This window comes from Bufo gargarizans, chromosome 4 (assembly GCF_014858855.1).
Source record: "Bufo gargarizans isolate SCDJY-AF-19 chromosome 4, ASM1485885v1, whole genome shotgun sequence".
Classification (NCBI taxonomy): domain Eukaryota; kingdom Metazoa; phylum Chordata; class Amphibia; order Anura; family Bufonidae; genus Bufo; species Bufo gargarizans.
In genome coordinates, this window is record NC_058083.1 from 367,226,805 (window position 1) to 367,239,467 (window position 12,663).

At 42.5% G+C, this 12,663-nt stretch overlaps 1 protein-coding gene across 1 annotated transcript; it reads right to left on the minus strand.

The window, feature by feature from the left end:
- Window positions 1-8,176: 8,176 nt before the first annotated feature.
- LOC122935975 lies at window positions 8,177-11,960 on the minus strand. Its single transcript, XM_044291948.1, has 3 exons — window positions 11,794-11,960; window positions 10,681-10,840; window positions 8,177-10,600 (listed from the first exon to the last, which is right to left on the minus strand). The coding sequence occupies exons 2-3, from the start codon at window positions 10,724-10,726 to the stop codon at window positions 9,309-9,311; spliced, it is 1,338 nt and encodes a 445-aa protein (XP_044147883.1). The 5' UTR covers window positions 10,727-10,840; window positions 11,794-11,960; the 3' UTR covers window positions 8,177-9,308.
- Window positions 11,961-12,663: the final 703 nt, after the last annotated feature.

Below are 12,663 nucleotides of genomic sequence, written 5' to 3' on the forward strand. Positions count from 1 at the left end.
TCAAAAACTTCCCCCACATGAGTAGGTCAGCTTTGACGTGCTGGTCCAACACAATAGGGCAGGCGTCTGGAACCCTGTGAAGTAGACAGAGGAGCCTGGACACAAAGGATCTACCCTGCGGAACGATGCGCATCGCGGAATTCAGGGACCCCAATAAGGACTGAAGTTCTTATCTGGTGCAAACATCATTCTGCAGGAACACATCTATATCCCCTCTTAGGCTGACTAGTTTCTCAGGGGGAAGGCTGGCGCGGAAGGTACCAGAGTCCAGCTCTATCCCCAAGAAAGTGAGTTTAGTGGTGGGGCCAATGGTTTTAGCGGGAGACAAGGGTACCCCGAGGGTGGCGAAGAGAGCAGAGGTGCTGAGGATATCTGTGGGTTTGCATGTGCTTGGTTCTATGTTGAGGAAGTCATCCAAGTAGTGAATGACGGCGTGACATCTAATAATGTTCAGGAGCAGCCATCAAAGAGTTTCGGCGAAAATATCAAACAGTTTTGGGCTGCTTCTGGACCCGAAGGTGAGACGCGTTGAAAAATAGTATCTGTTTCGCCATTTAACACCGTGCAAGTGCCAAAGTGATGGGCGCATGGGCGGTAATTTGAATGCGTTGGTAATGTCTGTTTTACTAAGCCAAGCGTTGCTACCAGTTGAAATGATGGTTTGTATTGCGTCGTCTATTTTTACGTATTGCAGTGACAATTCGTCTGCGGGAATGAGTGCGTTGATGCTAGGGACAAAAGAAGAGTGCGGTGCCGATAAATCAATAATCATACGCTTTTTATTTGAATATTTGTGTACAGCTATGCCCATAGGGTTAGTGCGCCAGGAGGAAAATGGTGAGGAGGTGAAGGGGCCGATCATGAAACCTTGAGCTACTTCTGTGGAGAGGAGAACGTCCGTGGCCTCCGGGTCTAGGCAGGCTGATAGGAGATTGGGGCATTCCAGTATCCCTGGGGGAATGGCCACGAGACCCGTGAGAAAGCCCTGGGTAAAACCTGTTAGCAAATACTCCACCATATGTTTACTCGGATGACTTTTTAAATAAAAACCAGGTTGTCGATATTAACGTCGGTTAGTCATTTGTTAGGGGACAACCTGGCCGGGCACATGGACTTCGTGTGTGCCCTGAAACAGATAGAGCAGATGTGCAACAATCTACAAGCGCTGAAGCTGCAGGAACCTGCGTTGAAGTTGTTGCACACCTGCGCCTTCCCTAAAAAGGAGATGGGCCTCCCTAGTTTATCCCGCTGTCCGCCTTCCTGTTTAAGGTGAGGAGTGGAAGAGGATTGAGGGTGGTGGTAGATGGGTCGGCCATGGAAGGGCACAAATCGGCCAGGTGGGTAGAGGAATTGCAAATGGCGCATTACGGGGGCCTCAGACCAGCGAAATGGCGACAGAAGAGTTCTGTGTCCATTTGACACCAGTTAATTCTGACATTGAACTGTTTCAAATGTGTCGCCGCTTTTGCGGATATCGATTTATGATAATCATAAAAAGATGAGCCCCCGTACTTGACACCCAAATCCACAACTTTATGGAGATAGAGGTCCAGTTCCTCTCTCCTGTAGGGATACACAGAGCAGATGACATCACAGTATATTCCGAAGGCCAACACGAAATTAGGAATTGACAATTTCTTGTTGAGCCTTGGGTTTTAAGGACCACCGAGATATCGCCAAAATTGTAAGCCCTGTTCTCCAGTACGTCCTGGGAGGCGATGAGTAAAGACACCAGACACACGTCCTTCCCATCTAGGATTTCTTTCCTAATGGAGTCTGGGACAGAGTGAGCTGGTGACACGAAAGGTGACGTGACAGGAGCAGGAGCTGGAGGGGGAAGCGTGGGGGCGGGTGCTGGTGCCGTGGGTACTGCCGGGACAAGGGCTGAAGGATCAGGAAGGTTACCTGGGGAGGCTATGGCACTTTCCACCTTGCTTAACCTGCTGTTCAAGGTCTGTAGGTTGGCCAGGATTGCCGCAGGGTGTCCTGGGTGGCAATGCCGACGCCGAAAGGTTGCCATTGAGAGCTACTGCCTGGCCTAGGCTCAGGGGCTTGGTTAGTTAATAGTCTGTATAATGCCGCCTTTCTAGCCCTAGCAGGAAAGGGGATGCCCCTGAGTCTAAGTTCGGCTGTGATTTTGGGTATAGTCCATGCTCTCAAAGACATAGGGGTAGAAGGGGCGAGAGATACTCCAGGGGAAACTGGTCTGACAGGAGTGGATATCATATCCTCATCAGGTACCTCATTCAAAGGAGACGCATCTTGCGACATTCTAGATAATGAATTAATGAGTTGGATTTAGTAGGGGTGTCTGAGAAAAATAAAATAAATTCAAGGGGTTGGGGGGGGAGGGGGGGGAATGCTCCTGTGAACTGGACTGTAAGGCTAATGCCGAAGTGAAAAACTTATCTTAGACTAGTGATGGATGAGACCCTGCTAATGCCAAGTGGCGGTAAGAGGCTCTATCTATGATTTGGGCAAGGTGAACTACGTTGCCACAGATGTGGTGGCGGGATGTTGGCCTCTCGATGACTGTTAAAAGGTTCAAAACGTGTGGCCGTGAGAGGTGAGGCCCTGGCTATGGCCCTATAGAAGAGCGAATGAGGCGTCTAACTATGATTTGGGCGTTGGGCCGTACCTCCGTGTTGAGGTGGGAGATGGTTAGTAAATGCCTCGGTGAGCTAGGTCTGACGTCCAGACCCTGTGAGCCAGTTCATGTACCATCTATGGGATAATTGGCGAATTATTATGAGATGGTAGAATACTAACCTTGATGGTGATTATACCCAGGGATTTGATCTTTGGGTATATGGAAGACAGGCCCAGCGGTAGTTGATATCGCCGACAAAGCCTAGGGGGTTTGAGACAGATGTAGATCTGTGAGCGTGGCGTGTGAGCGCCTGGAGAACTACTGGGGGCATGAATGAGAGGTATGTGAGCGTGGTAAATGACAATGAGGGCTGACTGCGGCTTTGAATATAACTGAAACAAAACTATACCTGGATAAAAGGAACGAGAACCAGGGTCTTGCGATTTATTTATGGAGAAGTACAGCTTGTTAGATGTTTTTAATGAAGAAGAGACCTGGGGGTTTAAGACAGATGTAAATCTGAGCGAGCGTGACGTATGGACGTACTATGTGAGGAAGTGAAGCGTTGGATAAAAATGAATTATACCTGGATTATGAACGAGAATCAGGGTTTTGACACGTGAGGAAAGCGAACCGGTCGGTGCTATTTCGGAAAGAGAACCCCTTTATTTTTATTTATTTTTTATTTATTTTTTTACACAGCATGATCTGTAGAGAAAAGAAAGCTTATTTATACAGGACTGAGCGTAATTATGTACGTAAGGCATGGAAACTATTGTGCGAATAATTTTGCGTGGTGACTTCCAGGTAAGCGTGCAACTGACTACTGCTATACTTTGGTGCCAGGGAAATACATGATGTGGAAAAGACAGGGAAGAGAAAAAAAAAAAAAGAAGAAAAAAAGCACATGAGAGCCACTAGGTGGCGCTGGCAGGCCAAACAGGATGCGATTTGAATACAAGCCCGGAGTGAATGAAAGTTAGAGGAAGGTAGGTCTGCGATGCAGAACTGGCCTTCCCACGTACTGCGGCCTAAGGAATAGTGTGATAACCCTCCCCACCCCAGATGGGTGCACGGAACAGCCTAGATGCCGACGTGGGAGGGGGGACGACTGCGGGTGGTCCCCTGTGAATTACCGGCATGTGCTCTCCGGTCCCTGATGAGACCACCGTGCGGTGTGGTGGGGACCTGAGTAGCACAACTTACGATTAGGCTGGAGCCAGACCGGACCGCTGAACACGCTGTGCCGCCCCAAACGTCGGACGCCCGAACCGGAAGTGACGCAGACCTGCAGATACGCGAACCGGAAGTGCTTGGACACTTGGACTAGACGGCAGAGGTGAGTAGGGGCTGGGCCTTTATACAGATATATATAACAAATAAATACACCGCAGCACGTCCAATAGTGAAAAGAAAAAAAAACTAAATCTGCGCAAGTCTGTGATGTCACTCAGGGAAGAATCACGTGATCCCGAGTGATACATCACCTGGCACGTCGCATAGCAAGTCGCTTTAGTAAAACGTATAATATAGGTACATGCGTCATAACAATGTATAAATATATAACGGCAATGTATAATTCAGGATAAATCACCCAGGGTATATTATCAGGTGACATGCTATCTTGCGATACACTGACATCTGAAATATGCAAGCAGAGGAGGCGGGAACCAGCGGCAGCCGTTACTCTGCCACCTTGCTCGCCCAATGTAAACCCATAACGGGTGAAAAACATCCAAAGTAGCCGTAGAAAAACACATTCAGAAACGCTTCTATTATAAGTCTAATGTGTACACAACTGTCACGGGATAAGCTGCACGTGTCCAAAAGCATCCAACCTCCTGTTGAGCAAGGCCCTTCCATCCAAAGGTCCTATATGTGAAAATAAAAAAATATCCAAATATATTTATTTAGGGCTTGTTCACATCAGCGTTTAGTCCTCCGTTCGGCTTAGCGTTATGAATTGCGTCCGTCTCAAATTTGAAATGGATTAATTTATAACGGAACGTAGCGGACATATTTTGCTACGTTTTGAAACGGTTACCATCTAACGGATACGTTAATAAACGGATTAAAAATGTCCGTTAAATGTCCGTTCAATCCGTTCACTCTTTTTTTTTTTTTTTTTCTTCAGTTGTCCCTCCCCTATCTGCATGCTATATAAAAATGGTGCTATATTGTGACATCCAATTGCTGGAAGAGGAACAATGCTGCCCGCTCATGTCCTTTTTTCTGTGGACTATATGGTATGGAAACTTCGAAACATGCGAATGTCATCCATGAAAAGGAAACGGCGATATTGGGTGCATCCCATTACATCATGCCGAATGACACTATTCGACCCTTTATCAAGAACTCAGAAAACACCCTGTCAAATTTTCAGAATATCTCCGTGTCAGTGTCGCAAGCTTTGATGAACTTTCACAACGTTTACGTCGTCGATTGAGACGGAAGGATATGAAATTTTGTTGAAGTGTAACTCCAGAACAACTCATGGTCACTCTGCGGTATGTATGGTACAACTTTCCATTATTGCTTCTACTGGGTTTCAGAGCCTTTTTGATTTGATTATTATTGAGAGTATATGATTAATCTCAAGAGACAACTTTTTATATATAGTAGTTACCTAAAATATGTAAATGCATCCAAATTTTATACCATTTTCCATTCAACCACTAGGTAATGTTGATCTGTTTGCTGTGAAGGATCTTTAATTAATGCTTGTGGGACAATCCGAAAAGTTGTTTTGCTGCAGTGTATTTCTTGTCAATAGTATTTGTGTAAAAATTATGTTAAATTTAATTTTATTTTTTTGTATGTTTCTGGCTACTGGTGAAAGTTTTTCCAGTCTTCATTTTCAATTTCGACTGGGAAAATCTACAATATATTACATTGTTAAAGATACCTGCCGGGCAATTTGGAATCTTCTGCGTGAAGAATTTCTTCCCCATCCTACTTGCCAACAGTGGATCAGCATAGCCGACAAGTTTTATGAGGTGACAGTTTCCCAATTGTATTGGTGCAGTGGATGGGAAGCATGTGTGGATCCTCCTTTTTTAACTATAAAAAGTATTTTTCTGTGATCCTAATGGCAATTGTTGATGCACATTACAAATTTGTGTCTGTTGATATTGGAGCTTTTGGACGAACAAATGACTCACGTGTTTTTAAAAATTCTAATATGGGAAGGAGGCTGTACTCGGGAAACTATGGTATACCAGAGCCCAGGCCTTTACCAGGTACTAAAAACCCTGCTCTTCCATTTGTTCTGGTCGGAGATGAAGCTTTCCAAATGTGTGGAAATTTACTGAAGCCATATGCCAGCCGTGGTCTAGACTATCACAAAAGAGTGTTCAATTACAGACTGACTCTCGCAAGAAGAATGGTCCAGTGTGCTTTTGGCATATTGACTGCAAAATGGCGAATATTCACTCGTGCAATACAATTGAAAACAGATACTGTGGATGATGTCATAAAAGCATGTGTTGTGTTGCACAATTATGTACTGACCAAAGAGCCTTTGCCTACGGAGCCACTGGCATTAAATCAACCAGGAGATCACATAGAAACTGGCCCAAGATCAACAGTTGCTGTGAGTCACATGCGCGATCGATTTGCAGAATATTTAATTTCTTCATCTGGATCTGTGCCTTGGCAGGATGAACATACAGGTCCTTCTAAAAAAATTAGCATATTGTGATAAAGTTTATTATTTTCTGTAATGTACTGATAAACATTAGACTTTCATATATTTTAGATTCATTACACACCAACTGAAGTAGTTCAAGCCTTTTATTGTTTTAATATTGATGATTTTGGCATACAGCTCATGAAAACCCAAATTTCCTATCTCAAAAAATTAGCATATTTCATCCGACCAATAAAAGAAAAGTGTTTTTAATACAAAAAAAGTCAACCTTCAAATAATTATGTTCAGTTATGCACTCAATACTTGGTGGGGAATCCTTTTGCAGAAATGACTTCAATGCGGCGTGGCATGGAGGCAATCAGCCTGTGGCACTGCTGAGGTGTTATGGAGGCCCAGGATGCTTCGATAGCGGCCTTAGGCTCATCCAGAGTGTTGGGTCTTGCGTCTCTCAACTTTCTCTTCCCAATATCCCACAGATTCTCTATGGGGTTCAGGTCAGGAGAGTTGGCAGGCCAATTGAGCACAGTAATACCATGGTCAGTAAACCATTTACCAGTGGTTTTGGCACTGTGAGCAGGTGCCAGGTCGTGCTGAAAAATGAAATCTTCATCTCCATAAAGCTTTTCAGCAGATGGAAGCATGAAGTGCTTGACTGTGGGTACTTGACACTGGACTTCAGGCATTTTGGCATTTCACTCTCCCCAGTCTTCCTCCAGACTCTGGCACCTTGATTTCCGAATGACATGCAAAATTTGCTTTCATCCGAAAAAAGTACTTTGGACCACTGAGCAACAGTCCAGTGCTGCTTCTCTGTAGCCCAGGTCAGGCGCTTCTGCCGCTGTTTCTGGGGAATGCGGCACCTGTAGCCCATTTCCTGCACACGCCTGTACACGGTGGCTCTGGATGTTTCTACTCCAGACTCAGTCCACTGCTTCCGCAGGTCCCCCAAGGTCTGGAATCGGTCCTTCTCCACAATCTTCCTCAGGGTCCGGTCACCTCTTCTCGTTGTGCAGCGTTTTCTGCCACACTTTTTCCTTCCCACAGACTTCCCACTGAGGTGCCTTGATACAGCACTCTGGGAACAGCCTATTCGTTAAGAAATTTCTTTCTGTGTCTTACCCTCTTGCTTGAGGCTGTCAATGATGGCCTTCTGGACAGCAGTCAGGTCGGCAGTCTTACCCATGATTGCGGTTTTGAGTAATGAAGCAGGCTGGGAGTTTTTAAAAGCCTCAGGAATCTTTTGCAGGTGTTTAGAGTTAATTAGTTGATTCAGATGATTAGGTTAATAGCTCGTTTAGAGAACCTTTTCATGATATGCTAATTTTTTTAGATAGGAATTTTGGGTTTTCATGAGCTGCATGCCAAAATCATCAATATTAAAACAATAAAAGGCTTGAACTACTTCAGTTGGTTTGTAATGAATCTAAAATATATGAAAGTCTAATGTTTATCAGTACATTACAGAAAATAATGAACTTTATCACAATATGCTAATTTTTTTAGAAGGACCTGTATTTGAACTTATATATTCCAGCGTTGTTCTAAAAAAAATAAAAAAAAAAAAAAAAAAAAAAAATTCTCTATTGTTTGTTGCTGTTTGTTTATTAAATATGTACAGTTGAAAGTTGTAATTAGTTATGTACATCATAGTTTATTTTATTGTTTGTTCTTAATATATTGTTGAGTCAACCATGATGCATCGGTCTACCTACATTTAAATCAGCAGAAGGTAAGTTATGCCTCTCCAACCATCTGCATATCCCTTGTTTGTCGTTTTGAGTCTTGACTGTATTAAAACCACTGACAAAGTATATTTGAAATAATAAAAGTATTTATTTAGATAAAGATTTTTTTAATATATATTTTTATATTTTAAGAATCATTTGCATAAGTTTACAAATAAACTTCCATAAAAGCACATAGCTCAACACAATGGAAGTAGAATTCACATTAGAAAAGGATAAGATAATCTCTACCGTACATGTAGAAATGGCAAAATGTCCATTGTGAAAAGGTTGTTCTATCTGTGACTGTGATCCTCCTTAGTACATGATGCAAGTGTACACCATTCTCATGATTGCACATGCTATGTGATACCACCCCATACCAAGTTCTGAATCATCACACTACAGTATGCACCGCGAGACATGTCTTCCTTGAGCGGGATAGAAGTTATATGGTGACATGGAACATGCAAATGGAAGTGCACATTATCAGCTATTTCAATGTTATGCATGTCTTGCCAAACACAGGGCTACTGTGCATCATCAATATGATGTAAAAAGTGCTAGACTACAGTCATGTGGGTGGCACAACATGCAAAGAATCAGTGTAATCACTGAAGGTGTGTCCTCCAGTACCCCTATAAAATGAGTGTGTTCAGTCTTGTGCATGAGACATTATATCAAAGAAAATAGTAATGACATATGCCATTTATAGTATTGTATTTGCATACTTTTCAAGCTAGTGTACAATGGAGGATCACGATAGCGAGACAATAGCAATGGAACAACAGGTGGAAGACTGAAAAAGTCATCAGCTTTGTGCAGACCACTCAAGGTGCTGAATAAGTGACAGTAATATGGATTTGTGTACTGTGTCACTCACAAGTGTTAAACAAGAACTATCATCATAATCATTGCAGTCCATTACCGTAAAAGAGTTGAACCAACCTGAGTCTAGTCATGGTAGCTAATCTCTGTGTCTCTGACCCATGTGCTGACGAATGGCATTTATATCCTTAATATAAGGAAAAAAAACTAGCTGGAAAACTGTCAGTCATTAGCATCTTGGCCTGGAGATAAAGTAATCATGAATACTAAGGACAATTACTATTTTCAGGGTCCAATCTGCTATGATTATCATGTTAGTTCTTGAAAATCTAAATGTACGAACGAGGAAATCAAACCACCTGCCTATATTTAGCAGCTTGTATGGGCTTCTGAAAGCTGATAAGTGCACAATAATTACACACATATCTGAAACATCCTTAAAAGTAATCTAAAACTATAAAAGTATAAAACATACTCATTTATAAACTTCAAGAAAACATATTATATATTGTGTTAACTAGGGTGGTGGTTGAGTGAATGGAGCCTTTCCTGGGGCTGCAATTGGGGACCCATCATCTTCTGCACTTTGGTCTAGGAGTGATTGCATGAACGACTGTTGCGATCTGACATATTCACCCTGTTGTTGTGGAGTATGAAGGGAATATGAATCAGTACCAGATTGGTATGGAACAGATTTGTTTGAGAAAGGGGTATTAAAAGCGGTGGGAGTGGGAAAACCGGAGGTAGAAATACCGTCGTTTGTGGAGATTCTATTTGGAGCCGACATAGACATCACATTCGGACTTGGTGTCTGTAGACGTGTTGGAGAACTAACAGTGCTTTGGGATTGCAAACGTGTTTGTGCAGAGACATAGGAAGGTAGCTGTGATTTAGATTGGCTTAAAGTCTCTTGAAAGGTTGATGCAGGTTGATAGCTGAGGGATGTGCTATGGCTTTGAGAAGGTTGAAATGTGTGAGACGTTGGGTATTGGTGGGACGTAGGTTGTCCTTGGGATGGTGGATGGCTTTGGGATGGAATAAAGTTGTGGGATGTTGATGGAAAGTTGTGGAAAGCTGGAAAGTTTGGTGCAGTGCCTATGTTTTGGGCCTGTTGGAAGTTGTTGTATGGAGGTAAAGTGTTGGATGGTGGAAAGTTTTGGGACTGGCTAAAGTTTTGTGAATGGGGAATTTTTTGTGGTTGTAGAAAGTTTTGGGATAGGGGTAAGTTTTGTGACTGTTGAAAGTTTTGTGACTGGGGAGCGATATGTGGCTCAATGTATGAGTGAGCCGGTGGAGAAGTCATGGATGTTGGGTAGGAGGTGGCTGGGGGATACGACTGAGCCAGAGGACCAAAATGAGAGGGTGGAGGGTGTTTAATATTCCAAACAGTTTTTATCAATGTCACTCGACAATCACAATTCTGCTTTGGAGTCATGCTGTCCATCCAATGACTTAACGTTAAGAGAAACTGCTGATTATGGTTAAGGGGTTCTGGACGACAAACTACCCCGACATGCTTGATCATGGTAGTTAACTCTTGCTTATACCGAGTTTGCTCCTCCTCTATTTTTAATAAACAATCTCGGAAGATCAGTGCAAGATCCTCAAAGACTCTATGTGGTCTTCGAAGTGGTCTCGGTATCTTCAATCTGAGCACATGTCTCAGTTTGGCAGCGGCGCTACTCCAGAGCAGAATCCTGTGACTGAGATGGTAACGAAGTTTGATCGGTAGATCGTCCAGACAATTGTTCGGTTGATTCCTCATGTTCAAGAGGTTCTGCTTCAGGAGGGAGTGTGCTTGAATGAGTCCTAAAATAGATAGGGAAAATAAAGGTATAATTTCTATATTCATTATTGTTTTTTGCTTCCCTTTAGGATATTCAACTCACGTGCGCTGCTGAAAACAACGTTGAAGAAATTGAAGATGTGGTGCATATTGGTAAGGTTTCCTCCGAGAAGTACCTGAACCACTTGGCGCGGTTCGATCACGATTGAGGTCACGCATATACCTATCGCGTATTGACCGCCAGCGTGTTGATATGATTTCAGCTAGAAAATAAAGATCAATTATAATAACCGTATATACTGCTATATATATTCTTATCTGTCGACATCGGATTGAATAAAAAACTGTTGCCCTAGGCAGTCCAACATTCGGCATTGTATATAACAGTTTTTTTGCCCGGTACCTGAATTGGCTGTATCAGTTGTTGAAACCAACTTTTCCGAACAGAAAACTTATGCTCACTTCACTATTCTTCTAACTAGAAACATCACTATCAAATCTTCTAAAACCAAATGAATTAACAAAAGGAATGAAATTAATGTAAAATTATTTTGAGCCTGACGGCTCAAATCGTTCCATGTGGGAACCACATTGGCATAGACCTCTTGCCATTTTTGACGAGTCGTGTTGTGGTCCGAGTGTTTGGGGTCTGTTTGATCCCATAGAGCTGGCCTTGCTTCTACTAGCTGTATTAGCAGCTCACAGTTTATGATTGGGAGAAATTGCCTATCTTCCTCGTCCAATTCTTGCTGTCTACCCTATTTGGTTTAAAACAAATGTTATCATTACCTTAAAAAGCTACCTGCAATTCCAACTGCACTTTTTTTGTTAAAACTTGTATAGCGAATATGTTGCATGTGCTACCACTGCCCACTGCATCTTTGGTTTTAATAAAAAAATTGTAAAAAAAAAATTGGCATCCTTGTATTTGGTCTTTCAGTGTGAAGGGGTATAAAGATATAGACTTGGAGAGCGGGTCGTTGCTTTTAATTTAATATGAGAGTCGCCCCTGTTCATGGTATGTCCATTATGGGATAAGCAAAACTTAAATTTTTGTTTGGGTAAAACCAATGTCTCCAATCCTCACGATCATTTGTTATAATAAAAATAATTTTTTGGGGGGGTATGATGGCCACGTTATCTTATAGGTGATATAAGATACTGTATACTGGGGGCAGTGTGTACAGCTCACATCACAGCACATGTGCCTACTCACACGGCCTACACGTCCACGATGACTGCCACGACCACGTTGTCCGCGACCACCACGCCTAGAAGTTCTTGTTTGAACAGGTGATGGATTTTCACTTTGCCTGTTTGTGTCCTAATAAATAATATAGGTATAGTTATCACAAAAGACAATTGATTACTTTCGAGAACCTAAGTATAGATACTCACATCGTCGTCGTTATGACGTCTACTTCGCGGATTTTCAATGGAATGTGTACCCTCCTGTGTCTGAAAAACAAACACAGTTTTGGATTCATTGAAAATTGCTGTCTGCCTGCCCTGCAGCAACCAAAATGAATCACCCATATACACTCTTTCATATCTTGTTGCCAATACATTGGCCTATCTATCCTTTTGCGGTGTTGGCAAATCATGTACCTTTCGAGTTTATATCCATTGTACCAATTATGGATGTGTAGAAACCACAAAATCTAAATATAACATTCCACACTTACTGACTCCATTGGTTCAGGAGAAAAACGCAATTCCTCGCCAGCAGAGGATTCAGTGTCGGAGTGTCCCTGAAATATATAAATATGTATTGTGGTTCAGACATATTTATTATTTGGAACATTAATAATTTATTTTTATTTAAAGATTTTTACCTGGAGGATGGAGTACTTCGACTGCCAGCCGAAGGAGAAGGGGAAGACATCTGAAAACGTTACAGAACCATTATAGACAAGAGCTTATAGACCTATTTCAACATACACATTGGCACAAGATGCAACAAGGGTTAAAACAGGGATTAGTCAAAACACTAAATTGCTCCTCTGGTCCTTAAAATTATATCAACCCCCTATTGCAATTCGACTTTTGCCAACATCAACAGACCAGACCACAACTTAGATCACTC

Coding starts and splice junctions, on each gene's coding strand:
- LOC122935975 (XM_044291948.1), bottom strand. CDS start 10,726: ATGCACCACATCTTCAATTTCTTCAACGTTGTTTTCAGCAGCGCAC. Junction 10,601..10,680: donor CGTTGTTTTCAGCAGCGCAC/GTGAGTTGAATA, acceptor TATCTATTTTAG/GACTCATTCAAGCACACTCC.